The 22,232-nt window shown below is 41.9% G+C and overlaps 1 protein-coding gene across 7 annotated transcripts in view; it reads right to left on the bottom strand.

Annotated features, from left to right (window-relative positions):
- Nucleotides 1–22,232, bottom strand: part of scn8aa (sodium channel, voltage gated, type VIII, alpha subunit a) — a 63,422-nt gene that overhangs the window by 27,966 nt on the left and 13,224 nt on the right. For 4 of the 7 annotated variants that reach the window (XM_081608970.1, XM_081608973.1, XM_081608972.1 and 1 more), the window contains exons 3-13: nucleotides 15,489–15,606; nucleotides 14,699–14,789; nucleotides 13,291–13,419; nucleotides 12,380–12,471; nucleotides 8,055–8,276; nucleotides 7,749–7,812; nucleotides 6,753–6,894; nucleotides 5,219–5,422; nucleotides 4,846–5,127; nucleotides 3,432–3,746; nucleotides 236–371 (exon numbers count right to left, since the gene is read on the bottom strand). In XM_081608970.1, coding sequence (XP_081465096.1) covers nucleotides 236–371; nucleotides 3,432–3,746; nucleotides 4,846–5,127; nucleotides 5,219–5,422; nucleotides 6,753–6,894; nucleotides 7,749–7,812; nucleotides 8,055–8,276; nucleotides 12,380–12,471; nucleotides 13,291–13,419; nucleotides 14,699–14,789; nucleotides 15,489–15,606 — 1,795 coding nt within the window. Of the gene's footprint in view, nucleotides 1–235; nucleotides 372–3,431; nucleotides 3,747–4,845; nucleotides 5,128–5,218; nucleotides 5,423–6,752; nucleotides 6,895–7,748; nucleotides 7,813–8,054; nucleotides 8,277–12,379; nucleotides 12,472–12,677; nucleotides 12,770–13,290; nucleotides 13,420–14,698; nucleotides 14,790–15,488; nucleotides 15,607–22,232 lie in introns of all 7 variants that reach the window. The other 3 variants (XM_081608971.1, XM_081608976.1, XM_081608975.1) reach the window with 3 other exon arrangements.

Raw genomic sequence — 22,232 nt, 5'->3', positions numbered from 1 at the left:
CGCGGATCACAGATCAAAACCAAACATAATGGCATGCGAGAGAATACTGCATGCATGCAATGGTATAATATGATACAAAAAAAATTGTATGCACTGTATGTATCTGGTATTGTTGGATTTGCAAAGCAGATAAGCAGGAAATTCATGTCAAAACTAGTCAACCAATGAGTGCAGCCCTAGTTAAAGAAGAATGAGAAAATAGCAGGTAAAACAGCTGGGTTAAAAGTGGCAGTACCCTCCGCTAATGTGTTGGTAATGACGCTCATGACACTGTTGGCCCGCTCTTTCCGCCCAAAGGAGGTATTGAGCTGGTCCACAGACACCATCAGGGAGCCCGACAGCTTCTTCTTCACCTCAACCTCAGTAGTTGGCTGTCAGGAGGAGAGGAAGAATCAAGCACCCATGGAGACGACATGAACCCCATCCCACATCACCACCGGTGGCCGGCGGAGGGAAGTGCAACACAGCAGTGGTAAGCTAAGTAGTTGAGGAATCAGAATTTTGGGGCGGTTACGGGGGAGAGGGCCTGTTTGACGTGTTATGTCTGCGTATGCTGTAAATTCATGCAGGTCTCAGCCAAAGTGGGAGCAGTGGGCCAGGGCTATTTGACCTAATTGTGTTTGAATGCGATTGCTCGTCCAGATTAGATAATTAATGTGTTGTGAGATACTGTGCAGGGAGAACCGCTTCTGCATGAATGCATTATCAGTCACGTCATGCAATAATGGAGGCTTTGCTGCCATTGCAATATAATCAGTTATGGGTTTTTTGTTTTTTTTAAGTCTCCCAATTCTGGCCATTTCTATGTCACTTAAACAAATAGACGCTGTTATACAATATCTTCTTACTTTGAATCATACAACTTATATTGCAACCATCAAGTCATAATATGGAGGCAGGTAGTTCAGATCCATCCAGTTGTCATGCATGAGCATGCTCCAAGTCAAAGAGAAGGAGGAGAGGAGAACTACGGATAACATGACCATTTCTCTACTTTTCTACAACATGCTTGTTCTAATTTGGCTCTTATTTATGCCATGCTAACTAGAGGAAGGTGAAACTAATTTACTACTGTTGACCAGGGGGAGATTTTGGAAAACAGAGAAAGGTAAAGACAGACAAGGACAGCAGCCCTCCTTTGTTTTGTTTTTAGGTATTTTATGAAGGCCTAAGAGGATGGTGTGTGTGTGTGCGTGTGTGTGTGTGTGTGTGTGCATCTATGTGCGTTACTTTTATATCTGCTTTGGTATAGTATAGGGGAATTAGGGAAGCAGATAAAAATGTCTTTGGCTCTACAGTGCTGGTCCCCTATGTCCTCCGCCTCTTACTGTAGATCTACCCACACATAGCAGAGGACCTGGATGCCTGGAGGAACACATCAACACACTGAAGCACATTAACACATCATTAGGTAGTTTTTGCCAACAAAAACTGAGTGTTAAACAGAAAATTCATCCCATCCTATGCATAAAAAGATTTTTTCTTTCAACCAGGATTTGACCTAAGTGTTAGTTTTAGTGATTCTGTAAATGAACTGATGAATAAGATTTGATGATAATGCAAAAATCTTAATATATCCCTCTAAAGATGCTGTTTCAAATTAGTCAGACTTTTTTGTAAAATACTTTTATGAAGTACTCATGATCCACACCTCTATGCATTATAAAGATATTTTAAATGTCTTTTTTTTTTTTACTTTGGATGATTTGTTTCTCATTTTTAGTACAGTACCTAACAGTTTTCAGAGAAAAAGCAGCTTTATGAAGCCGTTTACCTGACCTACAAATCATTTAGACAGAAAAGGTTCCTATGCTCAGGGGATGAGCCAGTTTTTTACCTGGAGCAAACAGCTTCACAAAGAACCAATTATAGTACAAACAAACACTCCAGATTGAACCTTTCATGAACTGCTTTTCTGCTTGCAAATAGTCTTTAATAGTCAATAGTCTGAAGGCTAACTTTAAATATTGATAATATGTTAATTGTAAATCTTATTTGTTGTAGTTTTATTGAAAGAATAACATTTTAGCAGCAACGTGAAAACAGTAAAAGCAACCTTATTATTTTTTTGGCAACGGTACCCAATATATTTTTGGTTTATCGCCTGTCTAAAGAACAGTTTAGTCAATTATTACCATCACTTAGTGACTTATTACTCACGTCCAGCATGAGAAAGACGACAGTACAGTAGGAACACAAAATGCTAACTATCTCCAGCGTATGTTTACAAAAGTACAAGTTGTCTCTGAGAGGCAGAGCAGCACATCTGACCCAGACAGTCGTCGTCTCGATTCTATCCCTGATGTTTGTGATTCTGAAAGTTCATGAACCAAATCTGATCTATCTGCTTTTCCTGTCAGACTGACGTTGGCAATTAAAACTAAAACTTAAGGAGAAAACCCTTTTTTAATCTCTAAAGAGAATAATAAAACCCCTTGAAAAATGTTAGATCTATAATCAGTCAAGAATATATTTTAAATGATTATTTTCTTGTCATAAAACTCTTCTAATCTATAACCATAGAGAAGAATTTTTTAGTACCTTTTTTTCTGGTTGTTTATTTACTTTTCTTTTAATTTAGAAAAACAACCTACGTGTATTTTATAGCACATTGAAATTTTGATTACATTAATCACTAACTCTCAAATCTTTGTTGAACACTTAAATAGTTGTTTCAACTTAGTGTGTATTTAAATAAATATAAAATATGCAGAAATCCATCTTTCATTTAGTTATTTTTTAAAAGTTCTCAGGTCGGCTTATAAAAGTTCAATTGCAGGTTTAATTCAGCTCTTCAGGGAATTCAGACTAAGTTGTGTTCAGCCTGCCAAAGACACAATTTGTTCCTGCTTGTTTGGTTAAATATCTGAATCGCAGCAAGGTGATTCCCCAACAGCTCAAAGCTGAAGGCATACTGATAGTTCTTGTTTTTTTCCTATACTAATGCAAGCACAATATTAGCTTTGTTATTGTCAACACTGCAAAGATGCCTGAGCCCCAAGAAAAACATCTAAAGCCTAGAGGACATGGATACTGACCACTTCATAAAGATTACAGGAAAATCTGAGTATTTGAATGCAAAGTATAAGGAAATGACTTTTGCACAAAAAAGTATATATTTAAGCATTCATTTCTTATGACAAAATTCATTGTAAGCCACTTGCAGACCCAGATTACCTAATATCTGAAAGCATGGTTGGCTAATGGCTAAGTCTAGTCTGAGTAATTAAATTAAATTTCTCCATCCTTTGCCTGCTGTTGGAGGGCAGCATACACTGCAGGGGCTGGGGGAGGGCAGGCGCGAGCGCTTAGCCAAGAGATACATACGGACTTGCAAAGATGACAGTAGAAGAAAGAGAGCCAGAAAGAAACGTAACGGACGAGAGGGGGGGGGGCCATGCCTAGATAAGTCTACTCATTGACTTCCTTACACTGTCGTCAGAAGCTGCCTTATCTATTTTCACCTCAGGCAGAAGGCGTCCACCGGGCCCTGGGCCGATGAGCGACACCACTCCGTTGCAATCCACCGTGCTGTTCCTCTTCCCGTGGAAACCGGTGTAGCTGCTCCGCCGGTAGGGGCTGAAGAGGGAGCCGCGGCGCTCCTCGCACTCCTCCACCGTACTGTGCTCGTCGTCTGCAAATTCGGTCTCGGAGCCCATGTCCTTGCTGCGGCCCTTGAAGCTGAAGATGCTGCTCTTGCTGTTGTGCCGGGAGAGGAAAGGCGAACCGGGAATGCTTAGGAGGGACTGGACGGTGGGAAAGGAAGAGAAGGAATAATGATTAAGAATGAGATGTAATTATTACATAAACTGTTTGGCACACAGGGTTTAGATTGTGGGAGATATATTTTTGTTCTTCCAGAATAAATATAAGGTATTCTAATCAAGAAAATATACATGTTTTTTCTTTACATTTTGCTTCATAACCATGTTTGATTGGTAAAAACACTCAAAAGCACAAAATACAGGACCTCACAAAAGGCAAATATAGTATTCATATCACTTGAACCTCTTTATACAACCACACATTTCGTAGTAATTTTAGGATTTTAGGCAACACAAAGGAGCACTTTAAAGTGGAAGGACATTTAAACCTACTTTTTCGTTTTTTGCAAATAAAAGTCTAAATAATATGCTGTACATTTTCATCACTTTATTTCAAATGTACTGAGATATTTCTACTGGAAACTAGACCAAAAAAACTTGATAGGATTTAATGTTTTTGCAGTGTGAGCTACAAATCTCTGCTGCTCCTCCAGAGTTACAAAGGGGTCTGTGGTGATAATGTGACAAAAGGATTAAAAAGAGTAAAAAAAAATTTTTAAATGCGTTTGAAAGGCTCTGTAGGAACCAGTGGAGTCCAAATAAGGCTAAAATAAAGCAGCAGAGTTTCTCTCTGAAACATTCATGTTTTTGCAGTAAATAATTCAGAATCTGGACATGTCCTTCATCTACGGCTAATATAAGGTTCATCTTTTTAAACCTTGTAAAAAAACCACATCTTGAGCATTTCAAATCTTAAACTCTGATATCTATGTTTTAATAATAGACTTAAATCAGCTAGATAAGCCACGGGGAGCACAGAATGGGGGGCTTCTGGGATATTGGTTGGTCTCCTTTTGTAAGATGAGCAATTTCATTACATTTTCTCACATATCTATATTTTATATTTATCTGTATGCAGATGTATTTGTTTTATGCCATTATAATCAGACATCTAGTACAGGATGTCTATCAGCAGCCCAAACTGCTCAAATGTCAGTTTTCTAAGACTCACTTTAACTATGTAGAATTCATGCTACATTAAAAATAAAGCAGAAATAGTTTCCCTGGGATTTTATTTCACCTGGTTCATAATGGAAGACTTTCGACCCAAGCGGTTGTCAGGGAAACGGAAGCGGCTCCTCTTGCTGCCGTCGTCCGACTCTGACTTCACAAACTTCTCGCTGTCGCCTTTCTCCTTCTCCTGCTCCTTCTGCCGCCACTTCTTTTTGCGGTTGCGGCGCTCTTTGGCACTCTTGGAGCTGAGCTTTGACATCTCCGAGGAGCTGACGGACAGACGGCCTCCTCCGTCGTCCTCCACCGCATCCTCCGACACTGTGCCAGCTGAGGTCGCAGGGGGCGCAGTCTGGAGAGAAACGGGCATTTAAGTAAAGCCCAAACAAATTAAACAAGTTCCCTCAATGAGTTAAAAAATATGGCCTTGCAGAGATTTTTACCTGCTCCTCCTGCTGTTTCTTGAGCTGCTCCAGCATGGCCTTAAATTCCTCCTCCTTCTGCGCAGCCTCCTCCATGGTGGCCTGGTTCTGCTCCTCGTACGCCATGGCTACCACAGCCAGAATCAGGTTCACCAAGTAGAACGAGCCCACAAAGATCACCAAGACGAAGAAGATCATGTAGGTCTTTCCTGCAGCCCTCAAGGTCTGTTAGCAGCGAGAAGTGTTTGGGAAAAGGGAACATATCAGATCCATGGCATCTAACACGAGACTCACCCGAAAAATTAAACCAGCTGCTGAAAAAGTGCCGCAGAAATGTACCGGGATGAATGTTTACTTCTGTTGAGTCAAACGTACTATAGGAACATATGTGACCATAGAAAACTGAAGTAATCAGAAAAAATAGCAGTATCCTTTGGCCTTTTGGTTATTTGGCTAAATATTTGGTTAGAAACTTTGGGATAACCTTGGAAAATCATGTTAAATCCCTGGTTCGATCATGCTTCTGCCATCTGACAAATATTGCCAGATTCTCTCTCGTCCTGAGACGCAAATCTTAAATCATGCTTTTGTTTCATGTCTCTAAATTACTGCAATGCGTTTCACACGTGTCAAACCAAAACCTCCCTAGACCGACTGCAGTCTGTGCAGAAATGCAGCTGCTACGTTCCTGACTGCATCTTCAAGGTTTGTCATGTGACTCCACCCGCTTCTGTGAAAAAGTTCCTGACATGAAAATGCAAAAAGAAAGAGGGGAATTTTGCTCAAACACCAACTATAAACGAAGCCATTTTTTATACTTTCATAAAAGAAGCAACATTTATTTAAACCGAAGAAACAGTGTAATCGCTCATAATTTATTGTATATTTATCTAAAGAAGAACACCCAGTAAACTCATAAATAATCTCAATGCAGAGACGGCCACATCCTGTAGCTCGGTGTTGAAATGCAAACAGAAAAACAAATACGTGTCATGATTCTCAATCTCAATGAGGTCTAAAGTTTCCCTCCATGACCACTCCATATTACGAAGTTCTGAATATTTCATGATTTATCCCTTCCACTCGATCCTATAGAGCTGAAGTCAGGACCGTTGCCGCCATTTTATATTAAACTCAGCACCGAAGGGTGCAGAAGTCTGGCCAGAGGGGGAGAGACTGGGATGCACACTTTAAATTGAACAGGTCAAATGTAGCAGATGAAGAAAATGGAGATCTGCCACAATTTAAGTAGAAACGGTTATCTTCTTCTAGATTTACAATGTTCATATTTCTGGAGATATTTAGCATTTTATTTATTTATTTATTTTGCAAAAATGGCAAAAAATAAAATGATATTCTTGTTACAGCATTGCAATGATAATTCAAGTTAACCTGATAATTTATAGACTAAAATCTGGCACATTGATATATTCACCTTTGGAATCTGGTAATAATAGTTTAATCACTTTCACGTAATTCTTAAGCAGGATTATTTGAAGACGGATGTGCGCTGTGCAGCAAAAGCATGCCGGACCGGTTAACACATCTGTCGTACCAGCATGTACAGGTTCTCCCAGAAGTCCTGCGTCATGAGTCGGAAGAGAGCCAGGAAGGCCCAGCCGAAGCTGTCAAAGCTGGTGTAGCCGTAGTTTGGATTCCTCCCAGCTTTCATGCACATGTAGCCCTCTGGGCAGCGGCTGAGAGGCGAGGAGAGGCACAGAATGAGAGGATAGCATCCAGCGCTGTTTACCAAGAACAGTGTCGTATAAAACTATGAACTGCCCTTAATGTGCTTTTTTTTCCCATTTTCACAGATAAGAACCACAGCCTTTCGAAAGTTTAATTTGAATTTTAATGACATCCCAATAATGCATAATTCTAAAGTGAAGGGAAAATCATGCATATTTTTCAAAAGAAAAAAAACCCAAAAGTGTGGCATGCAAATACCCCTTTTATTCTGATACCCATGAATAAAATCCTGCACAACTATAATTAAGTAAAAAGTTGAAGTGTGATGAGCATTTTTAGCATATTTCACCTCCCTGAGTGAATACAGAACCACCTTTTAGTGCAGTTACAGCTGCATGTCTTCAGATGTATTTGCTTGAAATCAGTTAGCTTGAATTTGCAGCTTCTACCAGGTTATCTTACAGTGTGTTTAACTCCATCCATCTTCTTATCCTTTCTGACAAGCTGCACTGTCCTGGATGAAAAACGTATCCTCACAACATAATGATCTCAACCACAGGAATGGTGTGTTTTAGTTCTCCGCCTCACAAAGCATTCTGCACGCAGGCCAGTACGCTAAACTTTGGTGCTCTGATGAAAGTTTTGGACAACTGTATACCATTTCCTGCTACTTCACAATTATATGCTAATTTATGTTATTCTGCCACACAGACACACACACACACAAAAAAGAAACTCCAATAAAAGACACAAAAGTTTCCGTGAATAATATGCAAGTATGTCTGAAGTGATACGAGTACTTGTGCAAGACACTGGGAGCAATAATTGCTTTTGGATGAGGGCAACACAGGAGTCATCTTACCCAGAGTCGGAGCTGTTCCCACAGAGCAGAGCGTCCAGCTGACCAGGCAGGAAGTAGAAATTGGCTGCAGAAAAAAATAAACAAACAATTAATTAACTGTTTAATTTGTTTTCTCTTGCAGCTTAAATTGTGTACTTAAATTTCTAACTTCAGTTTGCTCGCACAAACTCAATCGGGAGCATCTCATTTCAAGCCAGTAAGTTTTGCCAAACCGACATACTGTTTTCCCGTTCCAGCATATGGCCTGACTCACCCGCGACATCGCTGCCAGGTCACCAGTGGCAGCAGCGCCTCGCCTCTACTTACTATCATTGTTGATGTACTCGTTCCAGTCGAAGCCCTTGCTGCCGTTGTTCAGGTAAGTCCCGTTGAGGTTGATTGGCCAGATGACGCACTTCTGCCGCAGGTTCCCCATGAAGAGCTGAAGGCCGATCAGGGCGAACACGCTCAGGCAGAAGACGGTGAGGATCATCACGTCTGAAAGCTTCTTCACAGACTGGATCAGAGCTCCCACAATGGTCTTCAGGCCTGGTGGGCAGCCACACACACACACACACACACACGCACACACGTACACAAACCACGGAGGTGAAATAAGAGCTGCTAATTATCAACAAGCTATTCTTTGAAAAATCTAATCCTGCTAGAAATTATGGCTTAACAGTGATGCCATTTTCAATACATTTTATTAATTTGTTATTGAAAGAAAAGCTTTCTCCAATAAAATTGTGACATATTCAATTCAACTGCAAATTTAATTAAAAGTTGACTTTTAATCTTCAAATGACTTGAAGGGTAAATTTATGTTAATTTTTTTTTTCCCTAAAATTACAAATGACAAACAAAGCATCTTAAGAACAATAAACAGGAAATATTTAGAAGCCATTCCACTCTTTTTAGATCCAGACAAAACATGTATACTGAGGGAAAATTTGTTTGTCACTGCCAATAAGGGATGAAATAAAAAAAATAAAAGAGGGGGAGGGCTGCAAAATAGTGAAAGGAAATCCATAAGGAAAAGAGCACAGCAGCACAACGAGGGGCTATGAGGAGGGACTGAGGCACAGGCAGGGGGCTGGAAACCACATGCAGGTCATTTAAACTCCAAGGCTGAACAGGAGCAATTCAATGCCAGTGCCAGTTGCAGGCACTTTCTTGAACTGTCTTGTTTAAGGCGTCATTTACGAAAGCACTGACTCCCCGTACTGTGGCCCTGCGACCTGTCTCATCCACATTTTCGGTGAACACAAAGCAATGTTACCTCTTTGAACAGGCATCCCTCTGGCAGCGTTCACAATGGGGTCCACAGACAACGCAAACAGGGATGCTGGGCGACCCACACCCTCTTTTCTGTTCAGCCTAGTGGGCTTTACCGGCGGCACATGCAATATGTTCTAATAAAAATATGCCCTCGGTTTAGTCTTTCATACTCAGGCTATGTTAGTAAAAGCGTCAGCAGCTTGGCTGCGTCTGTTGCTGTTTGTCATTGTCTTAATGAGAAGATCCCATATAGTAAATCTATGTCACCAAACAATCCATAGTGGTTGGGGTTTTAATAAAAACAAGCCTTTTTTTGATTAGTAAATCTAAAGCTAAAAGGTAAAAATAATTACTTCCTTTACACCTAAACACAATGTTCAGCAGCCATTTAGTTTTGACTTGTAAATCTTAATAAAATGCTGGCCTGACTCAATCCAAAGAATAACTGAAGCATCTGTCTATTAAAAAAACTCAAAAATTGGATTTTATCTTATAAAGAGATTGTCAGAACTGATTTTGATTTAGTTTATTGAGTAATTCACCATAAAAGGCATCTAAACACCCAACCACACTAGCCTAGCACCTAGCTTAAACACTGGAAAGACTGCTAGCCTTTTTATTTAAAAAACTGAAAATGTACACACATAATCAATTTAATCCTGTTTTTGTAGGGATGCACTAATGTGAAAATTTGGGCCTATACTGATTTCTGATATCAATACTCCTATTATGGCTGATAATTAATATTTACTAAAATAAATCGTGAGTCCTTCATTTTTTGAGTAATTTAGAACAAAGTGTGTGTCAACATCCAGCACTCAGTTAGCTTTACCAAGGAGAAACCTGCATATGATTTTGAAATATTTTATTTGTTTCCAGAGACTACGTGGTTTGATATATTGAATAAAAGAACTTGCAAAATCTTTATTTCTAACACTTAAGCCTTAAATGTTTCAAAAGTATGCAATGAAAAGCGGTGTTTTCATTACCCACTAAGTTCTTGTAAATAATATTTTTATTTCCATAAAATACATTAGACAGATCAAAACTATGAGGCTTTTGTAGCAAAAAAAAAACAAACGCTAATTAGGAATTTAATGTTCAGATATGAAAACCCAAAACCTTGTGTAAAACATCATCCGTTCTATTCAAAGATGATTATCGTGCACCTCTTAAAACGTTGCTTCTAGCAGGGATTGTGCATCTCTGGACAGAGCAGGCCTTACTTTCTGTATTTTTCATGCCAAGCTAAGCAGCTGCCAGAAGTGATTAAATGTAAAGGCAAGGAGAATGTTGGTTTCCCAACATGGAAAAATAGTTTTTTCCACAAATACACTTATAGATCATAAAATATAAGTTCAATTAGAACTTTACCTTTCCCTCATCACAGCCAATACCCACATAAAGAATACAAAGCCCCTCCAGATTTAAAATATAGAGTTAATACATGCTTTCAACATTTTCTTTTAGTTGTTATATGATTTGAATTTCCAACCTTTATAATGTCAACATGTCTCACAGCTGTTGGAACCCCCCCCCCCCCCCCCATAAAATAAAGAGAAAGAAAAATTGATAACCAAACAAAAATTAGGGCAAATCAAACTTTCAATGCCATTTGTCAGCCAAGCTCTTTATAGGCTAGTATTATAAAAGCAAGTGACTGAAAAGCATCATGCAGCATAAGAGATATGTTCACAAGCTAGGCTTGGCAGTCTTCATACACATGTGATAAACATATTCTGTGGGATCTCTCGAAAACTATTCATAAGTATCGGTTTAGGTCCTGCTAGCAGGAATCCTCTCGTTCCAATTCAGCCTTCAGCAAAAGCAGGAGCAACAAAACACATTACTCTTTCAGGACAAGATAAAGTAGCGATGGGAAATTTGACAAGCTGTCCTCTATTTTTATCTTCATGCTTCTTAACCTGATTTTGTTCTCAAAAAGCGGTGTTGGGTATTTGCTAAAGCAAAAGAGCATCCACTTATTGAAAAGCAGGTAAAAGGAGGGGATTGAAGCTGTTGCTTAAATGGAACCCGGACTTATGTGACTTCTGTGACGTTTTGGATTCACACCGATACCTAAAACACCTCAGGCGTGTTTTCTTTAAACTTCATCCTTATTTTATTATTTCAGTTTGCATTCAAATTTAGATTCTGCTGAAGTCCCATGTTGGGGTGAAGTTTTGATGTGTACACTTAAACAGTTTGAAGCCAATCAGAGTCTAAGTGCTGAAAATGACCAATAAATGTGGAGGGCTGGTGAGCTTACAAAGATCACAAGAATCTCTGGTAAAGATGTGTAAAAAAAAAAGACATTTTACATTTTTTGCTAAAACAGGATCTCACACTGAAAATTTGGCTGCAGCTCTTTAGCAAAGATCTTTGCAGATTTTTGTTTTCCGCCCAAACCATTATTTTCACTGAATGCGATGGGACGTTATCCTTGGGTTAGCATTGGGTTAGTCGTACTGAAGCTTTTACTCATTAGCATTTTTAGAGAAATTGTTTTTTTTGCTTGTCCTTCTTCTAAATTGTAAAGATCAACATATACTGTGTATGTTGTACCTGAATGTAAAGTCTGTCTTTCCCATTCGTAGAAGTGGCTAACAGAAATGTACCATCGCCCAGAAACAGAAGGTGGTGTATTATTAACATCATAAGCCAAGAACCAATTATTAACTTTAATAAAAAGTACGCATTTAAAAATGCTTTTATGTTTTAGAAAAAAAGAAACATATCACAAAAGAATAATTGCATTCAAATTTAGGGTGAAATCGAAGATGTAAAAGCTTATTTTAACACATCTTTACCTCTCTAATGTAACATTCATCATATGTATGTCATAAAAGAGTTTTTATTTTTTTTTATTTAGCTTAAGAAATAACTCACATGGCATTTAACTAGTGTGTATATTTTTACAAGAAGCAGTACCCATGAGTCGTTTTGTCTGATTTCAAATGTGAGTTTGGTGCATTGTGAATTAAATCATATTTATTTACATCAAACTGTTTCCAGTGAATGAGAAGTTATTCTTTTCGATCCTGAAATGACGTGATTGGAGGATTTTCGTAAGTTTTTTACTTCAGGGTTCCATTTAAGACAAACCAAGCTGCCTTGGAGACGAGCCTCGTAATGAGAGCGCTGGTGGGGCAAGAGAGAGTGCAGACACTTTGAATGACCTCAGAGGAGACTGCAAAGCCTATCAAAAATGTATTAGTACCATTTTTGATAATTTTGGAGGAAAAATAAATAAAAACATGGCTGTCTCCAATTATTTTGTTGCTGCTTAAATCATATCTTTAACCATAATAATAGTGAGTAGAAAAACAAAGGGTGCGAGGATCAGCCTTAGTGTTTAAACTGAGTCTCACCTGGAATGACAGAGATAGTTTTCAATGCTCGGAGAACTCTGAACGTTCTCAGCGCAGATACATTGCCCAGGTCCACAAACTCTGTTACATATCTGAAATAGGGGAAGGATCACACACAGAACAAACACGATGACAAAAACCACACACGCCAAGAGCACAACACCACCGAACCGGGAGGAGACGACGCCACTCACAGAGCCTGTCCACTGAGGAGAAGGGTGGAAGGTAAAAGGAAAGAAAGACACACACACCTAACACCGACCCCGCCCCACCTTCCCCTCGCCCCATCCTGTCTTACCTGGAATTACAGAAATAGTTTTCAATGCCCTCAACACCCTGAACGTGCGCAGAGCTGAGACATTGCCTAGGTTTACAAACTCTGTTATATACCTGCAGGATCAAACCACAGTTACAACAGCTCATTATATACATGCATATAGAAGATGAAAAGATGAATTATCCCCACGGGTGGGCTTTGTGAGAGACAGACCGACAAACAATGAAATGTGATTTACTGATCACTCTGGGGCAAAAACTGGCATAATCTACCTAACGTAAAATAACAAGTTAAGGCAAGGAGTCTTTGTGAAGATGATGTCAACACCAAATGATCAAGACCAAAAAGGTGACTGAGGCAGACAGTCAGATGGCAAGAGGAAGCTAAATCTGAGGTATGGGAGTAGTCACTGGGCTGCGCAGTACTCGATGGAGAGCCGCTTTGATTCCCAAAGAGAAACACCAGAGAAGTTTTAGATAAATGGAGGAAACGCAAAGATGGGTTATCAGATAGAAAACACAATAAAAGCTCTAAAAGCAAAAAAATGTAAGCACTAAAGCATCAATTTAGATACTCGCATTTAATAATAAAGACTCTGTACGTCAGAATGGCAAAAGAAAAGAGAAATACTTACGCCATCGAAATCACCATGAAATCCAGCCAATTCCATGGATCTCTTAGGAATGTAAAATTATCTATACAGAATCCACGTGCGGTGATTTTTACAAGAGACTCAAACGTATAAATTCCTGTGAATGTGTACCTGAAAGACAAAAGTGTGGAAAGGATCAGTTTACTGGACCGGATCAAATCTGGCTCATTTACAGGAACATGCAGCAACTCACAATTAAAACACCCAAGAAAACACATTTAAATTTAGCAACCAAAAATAATCTTTGTAACAATGTCAACATTTTCTCTTCCAATAGAAAAAATTAATACACAAAATGTTTGATTTTGTTAAAAAAGAACATTGTGTTTTACAAAGAAGGTAATATTAGTGGCCTCCTGTTATTTATAATATTTGAACTACTAATAGTAATAACACAATTTAAGTAAATTGGCAGCTAATACTTTATTAAATGCATAGGCCTACTATTACACAGACCATAGTTTTATTGTGCCATATGCTAAAATAATATCAGATACTGAAACAAAACAAGTTTTGAGATGTAAAATTAGCAGTCAAGAAGCTGCTAATATCAGAGACCAACATTTGTCAACATGTTAGCTCCTAAAATTAGCAGCTATTTAGTTTCTACTAGGTAAAGTCATGAATTGAAAAATATTTGTGTTATACAGAGCAGAGAATTGTTCAATAAAACACTAAACTGTTATATCATACCATAACATTTCAACCTTGTACCTCTTATAATGCTAGCATTTTAGCTTAAAAGCAGAACTGACAAGTAAAGGCTTTGAATACAAAGATATTTATAGGTTGAAAACAGCAGTATTATTATTACAGTATTCTTGTGTTGTTTACACTATGGAGCAATATTATAGGATAATGTTACAAAGCAATGTAAGAATGTAAAATTAGCTGCCCAGCAGCTGCTCTTAAAATCCAAAGCTAAGCTATTAGCATCGTCACAACTAGAACAAAATGTTGTATAATAGTCTAAAGAGGTACAGCCATTTAGCTAAGAGTTACCCAGTACTGTAACAACAGAATATTCTTGTATAATTTATTATACTATTATATTTTTGCTGTAAAAAAAATCATGTTTAGAATATGAAATTAGCCAAATGTTTTCCTGGGGTTAATTAGCTTGCTTCTAATATTTGCTTTAGCTAAAGTTTATGGTAAATTAAAACAGAAATGTTAAACTATAATGTATTTGTTGCTCCAAATATTAGCAGCTATCAGGGTTTAAGTAAATTAAACATTGTCTGTTGTTTTCAGTTTCCAATTAATGTAAACATTAAGTGTGCCTACCTTTGTGCTGTGGATGTGGGAATGGCACATTCAGAATCACAAATGCTTAAAAACTTTGCATGCATTCATAATATTGTGTGAGGATAGGATAAAGGATACTTACTCTACTTGTTTTGACCACTCAGGGGGATCACTAAAGGTCATGAATATACAGTTGGTCAAAATAGTACACATAATGATCATGCTGAAAAGAGTGAAGCATGTGTTAAGGAAAAATACCATTCATGGTGAACATACAAACTTTAAAAACATTAATATATCCAAATCTCAGTGTCTCAGAGGACACAAAAAGATTTTCAAATAACTAAACAAAAGTATCTCATATACATTTGTCACAACAAAGCGGTATGAAGGTCAAAAAGGAAACCACAAATTTAAAAAACTTTGTACATCAGTTTGTTTTTTAAAAACAGCATCTGGATGTAGACTTTTCACTACTTAGATACAGGATCGGATTTCTCCATGCAGTCATTCATTTGGCAATTTTGACCAGACTGAGTGTATTTGACCCCGATAATCTTCAAATTGCCATCTACCAACAACTTTCCAGCTCTTACTAAGTCTTTAAAAGCCCACCAAACAAAGTCAGACACAACTTCGTGCAGTTCATGAGGGGTAGTCAGGTAGATTTCACAAATTGTGAGGGTTTGCTTGGTTTACTGTAAAGAATGACTCATCATTTGTGCCAGCCATTTCCTTCTGTGATAAAATGGCTACTGCCTGAACAGTCTTAACATGTGTGGAAGTGCTTTGACTCTCACACACTGATCCTCTCCTGCAGTCGCTGGAAACATCGGCGGCAGAAATACAGAACATATCACCATGAATAATGCATGTGAGCAGGAAACCCTCCTGTAGGCTGCAGTTAACAGCACCATTTCAAAAAGGATATGAATGTATCAAAATTTTAATAGCTATTCGCCTAGCCAGATTGAAAGGACTTATGAAGTACAAGGCAGGTGTGGCACTAAAACGGAAGATTGTCTTCCCTTTATTTATCACTATAAATGTCTGTGGAGAGAAGAAAAGCAGACAGGAAAAGTTTGAGTTAGTCAACAAAGTGGCATGGGCGTTCACATTATTTGATTAAAAAAAAAAAAAAAAAGGAAGAACCTTCAGGATGTTTCTGATTTCATTTACGCCGTCAGCCCAACACTCCAGCCGTTTTAGTCGAAGAAAACAAGCGAGAAGCTGCCACGCCACTTTCTGTGGGTAACCTCATAACTGTCTGAATAAAACATGGCAATTTCCCTGAAACTTTAATGAAACTGTGCATTTGCACAAGTGATTATGGGTCCTTGTGCTTTTAACAAGGCACCCCTGACAATATTAAGTCCTGCATAGCATCACGACGGACGGCTGAGCTAGGAGGAAGCAGGAGGAGGATGAAGGAGCGGAGGCATGAGAGATGAGTGATGCAGTCACATGACTGAAGGGAAAGAGAGAAAAAAAGACCGAGATGTTAACTCACTCACTAAGATTTTATTTTGTTTACCTGAGATGAGAAAATGACAGAATGGTTGCCAACGATACTAATTTGATAGAAATCAAATGCTAAGTAGATCTCAGTCAGAGCAGTATTAATAATCTTAAATATGCCATGAACGTTTCCTGAAAACAACACAGTCAGACTCGGAAATTTCCCCTCGACGATGACATGACATTTCACCCAAACAGCTGAACATTCCTGATCCACACAGACTAATCCACAAATCTGAATGAACGAGCAGGAAAGGGGAGTTTCCAGTATCACCAAAAATACAGCGGCACACGTTCGCCCAAAAAAATAAATAAAACACTTGAAGTGTATGGAGTCTCTTTTTGGCAATGCATGACTAAACCGCTGCAAAGCTACTGAAAATTTCATAATATGGAGCTGAGCAAACAGGAGAGCGGGGGAGATAGAAAGCAAATGAAGCAGGCAAGGCAGGCAGGCAGCAACTGTGGCAGCGGCAGGCTGAAGGGGAAGCGGGGTGGATGGAGCCGGAGTGACGGAGCTGGGCAGAAAGACAGCAGGATGAGAAGGAGCAGAGGAGGAGAAGGGTGGCAGACAGAGAGAGCGGGGGAGAGAGGGGGGAAAGCAGCTTCCACACAGAAACTGGAGCCAGCAGGCAGGCAGGGATGCAGCATCTGCATCCACAGCAGCCATTCAGAGAGCGTCTTCTCCCTGCCTCTGTGGTAAATGGTCGATGGACTGCATTTTATGACTCACATTACCTCACACACAATAATAGATCAAAAGCTGAGCTGCTGAGCTAGCCTACTGTTCTACCTCATACCTTTAGTCTATCATCCTTATCATAGGCTGATTGCCTTTATAATTTCTATAATGGCTATTCTTGCATAAACACTTCAGTCATTCCATAAGTTACTTCATTCGATCTATGATTTGAAAGTAAAAAACATTCACACTGTCTCAGGCGTTATATCTCTGTCCATCTATGGGTTTTGGTTAAAAGAGAATAAAAACTTAACATGCTTAAAGCACACTGTCCCAGTCTGACCACAGTCTCCCTCCTTTGGGACGTCACAAAAGTAGGATTGGGAGTGAATATATGCACACATTTCTTACAGCATCACAAAAATAACAACAACACTTAAGAACAGGAAGAATGATGCATCTAAGTGTAATTTATGACCCTAATCAATTAATCACATGATAAATTCAAATGAGCTTGGTCATTTCTACTGTGATGATTAACATTTTTTTGAAGAGCAGTTTTGTTTAGTGACATCATAATCAATTTTATTTGTGTTTTGGGGTTGTGTGTGGTTTTTATTTCCTTTTTATCTATTGTTTTTAGTCGGTGTGCGTTATTTTGGATATTTAAAAATGTCTTCCTGCTCCAGTGCGAAGTGTTCCGAACAAAATTAAAGTTTATTTGTCTTTCATTCATCCATCCATCCATCCATTTTCTTTACACCCTTGTCCCTTAGTGGGGTCGGGAGGGTTGCTGGTGCCTATCTCCAGCTAACGTTCCGGGCGAGAGGCGGGGTCACCCTGGACAGGTCGCCAGTCTGTCGCAGGGCAACACAGAGACACACAGGACACACAACCATGCACACACACACTCACACCTAGGGGCAATTTGGAGAGGCCAATTAACCTGACAGTCATGTTTTTGGACTGTGGGAGGAAACCGGAGTACCCGGACAAAACCCACGCATGCACAGGGAGAACATGCAAACTCCATGCAGAAAGCCCGGGGCCGGGAATCGAACTGAGAACCTTCTTGCTGCAAGGCAACAGCTCTACCAACTGCTCCACTGTATTTGAGAAGGCAAACTTGCATTTTTATGCCAAAAATAGTCTCACAACAACACTGCTATCATTTTTCACAATAATTTCTGGGACAATTTATCATCCAGCAAAATTTGAGGTGCCAGTACTCTGATTTCTGGCACCCAGGTGAGTCTGGACTGTGGACCTGTGCCTCTCTGCAGTGTCCAGATGGGTAGCTGGCACCCAGGATGAATCGTTAAAGATTCACAGATCTGTGGAGTTGACAGCTGTCTAAATAATTCCCCACATCAGATATCTGCTCCTCCTCCCTTGGTCTTCAAAATGCTGTTTGTTGACAAATATTCTCAGCTAATCATCTGAGGCCTTTAATAAGAATAAACTATGAACAAATGAACAACATTCACTAATTAGATCATTTGTGAGGGCCATACCTCACACTTGGTTGTTCAGTTAGGGGTATCAGAGTGGAGCCCCTGAATACAAATGCACACCACACTTTTCAGATGTTATTTTTAAAAGATGCTCAAAAAACTTATTTTTTTCTTCAAAATACAGCAGTACTTTCTGTTGGTCAATCACATAAATTCCTAATTGACATTTGTAATATTTATGTAAAAAATTTTTTAAAAGAAACTTTTGGTTTGCCTTTGAGGCAGTTAAATACATGAAAATATGTCTTATTGCGACTAAAGACAAACAAAGAGACAATGTCTATAAAAGTGTGTTAACTCCACCCATCAATAAGTCCATCTCTGTACATTTTTAGATAACTAACATGTGTTTATATCAACTGTGAGCCTCTCAGTGTCATGGTTTTAGAAGTATACTGAACCCACATGCAGCAAAACACCCAGGAGAAAGCTCGAGACCAAAGGTTTATTAACAAACAGATCCGGAGAACTGTGGACGGGAGGCGGAACAGAAACGTCAGGGCTGGGGAGCAGGAACCAGAGCTATGCCAGTCCGGGGAGCTGAGGGAGAGAGGGGCCAGCCCGAGGGTGCTCGTCAGAGAAATCCGGGTCCGGCTGGCGGATGGGTCGGGTTCGGATTCGATCCGGCTCTCGGACTCGGTTTAACCTGGAGCGAGGAGATGGAATAGTTAGAGCACGTAGAATTAACAATGCAAGGCCTTCTTACTAGTTTCCGTTACCGCGGATATCAACACTCTGGCGAGGAAGTGTTGTCAGGTGGCTCCTCTTAAGCTCCTGGTGATGATCTGATGATCGGCAGGTGCGTGGTGGCACACCCGTGGGGTGGAGCGCCGGTAGGGAGCTGGGGAAACCCCCCTCTGGTGGTAGCTGGCGGTGGCGCAGGGACGCAGGGCGACAACATCACCCCTCCCTAACGACCGCCTCCGGCGGTCCAGATGAAGTCGAGGGCAGGGATGAGTGGTAATCGGCGATCAGGGAAGGATCGCAAATAAATGAACGGGGAACCCATTGACGGTACTCGGGACCATAACCCTCCCAGTCCACAAGGTACTGCCACCCCGTCCCCGGCGACGGGCGTCCATGATTCTGCTAACTGTGTAGACCGGACCTCCTTGGTGTCCCGGGCGGGTGGAGGGGGTCTGGCAGGAGGGCATAGGGCGCTAGTGGTGACAGGCTTGACCTGGGAGACGTGGAACGTGGGGTGAACTCGGAGGTTGGGAGGGAGACGGAGGCGCACGGCCGTGGGGCTGATGATTGACTCGATGACGTATGGGCCGATGAAGCGGGGAGCCAGTTTTCTAGAGACAGATCTTAAAGGAATGTCACGTGATGAGAGCCATACCTCTTGCCCAGGTAGGTACTGGGGCGCGGGCGTCCGTCTCCGATTGGCCGAGCGGCAGGTGAGGGTGGCGGTCCGCTGGAGAGCCGCGACAGTGGAGGACCAGATGCGTTTACTGCGCCTGATGTGCTGAAGCACCGAGGTAACAGCGATGGCCTTCTCATCCTCCGGAAAGAGGGGAGGCTGGTAACCCAACGAAACCTCAAAGGGGATCGTCCTGTTGCCGTGGAGACCTGCGAGTTGTGGCATATTCTACCCAAGGCAGGAATCTACACCAGTCGGAAGCGTTGGAGGAAGAGACACATCGGAGGGCTGATTCGAGTTGCTGATTGAGGCGTTCCACCTGGCCATTGGACTGGGGGTGGTGTCCTGAAGTGAGTGACACCTTGGCGTCAAGGGCGCGACAAAACTGCCTCCATACCTGTGACGTGAACTGCGGTCCCGGTCAGACAGGATCTCCGTAGGTATTCCATGTAGGCGAAAAACGTGTTAACGAGCAGCTGCGCCGTCTGAAATGCTGACGGGAGCCTTCTGAGAGGAACAAGGTGGCAAGCCTTCGAAAAGCGGTCGATAATAGTGAGTATAGTGGTCATACCTTGGGATTGGGGAAGCCCCGTTACAAAGTCGATTGCAATGTGCGACCAGGGGCGCTTGGGATGGTCAGTGGCTGGAGAAGGCCGGCCGGCGGGCGATGAGACGGCTTGTTGCGGGCACATGCTTGACAGGCTAGAACATATTCCCTTATGTCCCTGTGCATGGCGGGCCACCAGAAGCGGTGCGAGACGAGCGCTATCGTCCTGCTGACTCCAGGATGGGCGGCGAACCTAGAGGTGTGGAACCACTTAATTAAACGTGACCGTACCTTAGAAGGAACGTACATCTTGTCCGGAGGTCCGTTCCCTGGGCCGGGCTCGTTCTGTTGAGCTCGCCTCACCAGATCCCTAATTCCCCAGCTGAGCGCACCACGGTGCAACTAGGTGGGAGGATGGTGGTGGGTCCCTTCTCGGAATCCTCCGGAGAATGCTGGCGGACAGCGCATCGGGCTTGACGTTTTTGGATCCTGGGCGATAAGTGATAGAAAGGTTGAACCGGGAGAAGAACAACGACCAGCGGGACTGGCGAGTATTGAGACGTCTTGCAGTCTGCAGGTAGGCAAGATTCTTATGGTCGGTCCAAACTAAGACCGGGTGCTCGGAACCCTCCAGCCAGTGGCGCCACTCCTCGAGGGCCAGCTTTATCGCCAAGAGCTCCCTATCCCCCACGTCATAATTCCTCTCCGCAGGGGTTAGCCTACGGGAAAAAAGGCGCAGGGCGCAGCTTTTCGTCGGGGCTGCGTGTTGAGAGAGAACTGCTCCTGCCCCCGTGTCTGAGGCATCCACCTCCAAATGAATTGTCTGTGGGGATCCGGCTGGGTCAAACGGGAGCCTGAGCGAACCTCCTCTTGAGGTTGTTAAAGGCCCGATCCGCACCCTCAGTCCAGGAGAAGGCAACCTTAGGGGAAGTGAGACCGTTTAGCGGGGCGGCCGTCTGGCTGAGTTTCTTATAAAGCGTCTGTAGAAGTTTGCGAACCCAGGAACCTCTGGAGCTGCTTTCGTGAGTTGGGAGTGGGCCAGTCAATCACTGCCTTAATTCTCTCGGGATCAGGTCTAACTCGCCCCGCCTCGAGGATGTATCCCAGGAAGCTGATCGAGGTCCTGTGGAACTCGCACTTTCAGCCTTGACAAAAGGCGGTTCTCGAGGAGGCGCTGGAGAACGAGACGGACATGCGTGCGATGGTCAGAGAGATTACGGAGTAGATTATATGTCGTCCAGTAAACAAAAACAAAACGTTCAGGAAGTCGCGCAGGACATCATTGATCAGGGACTGGAAACTGCTGCGCATTAGAAGGCCGAATGGCATAACCAATATTCAAATGTCCCATAGGAGTCTTAAAAGCCGTCTTCCACTCATCTCCGTGACGATACGAACGAGGTGATATGCGTTGCGGAGATCTAACTTGGAGAAGATAGCCGCTTCCTGCACTGGTTCAAAGGCAGATGAATGAGGGGAGTGGGTATTTGTTCTTAACAGTGATGCGGTTGAGCCCTCTGTAATCGATGCAGGGTCGGAGGGACCCGTCTTTCTTACTAACAAGAAAAACCCCGCCCCCACAGGAGACGAGGAGCGCCTGATGATGCCGGCTGCTAGGGATTCCCTGATAATTCTCCATAGCCTGGCGCTCGGGGAGAGAATATTGAGAGACGGCTGGAAGGAAGAGGCGCACCCGACAGAAGGTCGATGGCGCAATCGTAAGGGCGATGGGGGGGTAAAGAGAGAGCTTTGTCCTTACTAACACTTGTCTTAAGTTGTGGTATTCCGCCGGAACCAGGGAGAGTAAGCGGGATCCGCCCCTCATCGCTGGCCGACGGAGAACTTGGCTGGACTGCGGATTGGAGACATGAGGAGAGGCAGTTAGCGGACCACGACTCGAGACGGTTGTTAACCCAGTCCGTGGGGATTGTGCTGCTGTAGCCAGGTGAGACCTAAACCAGAGGTGACTGGGTGGTGGGAAAACAAAAAAGGGATAGTCTCACAATGATTGCCGGAAACCACTAACTGAAGCGGCTGGGTCCGGTGAGTGAT

This window comes from Poecilia reticulata, chromosome 7 (assembly GCF_904066995.2).
Source record: "Poecilia reticulata chromosome 7, P_reticulata-male-v2, whole genome shotgun sequence".
Taxonomy (NCBI): Eukaryota; Metazoa; Chordata; class Actinopteri; order Cyprinodontiformes; family Poeciliidae; genus Poecilia; species Poecilia reticulata.
The sequence above is the reverse complement of the archived record's forward strand: the minus strand, read 5'-3'. Positions and strand labels throughout refer to the sequence as shown.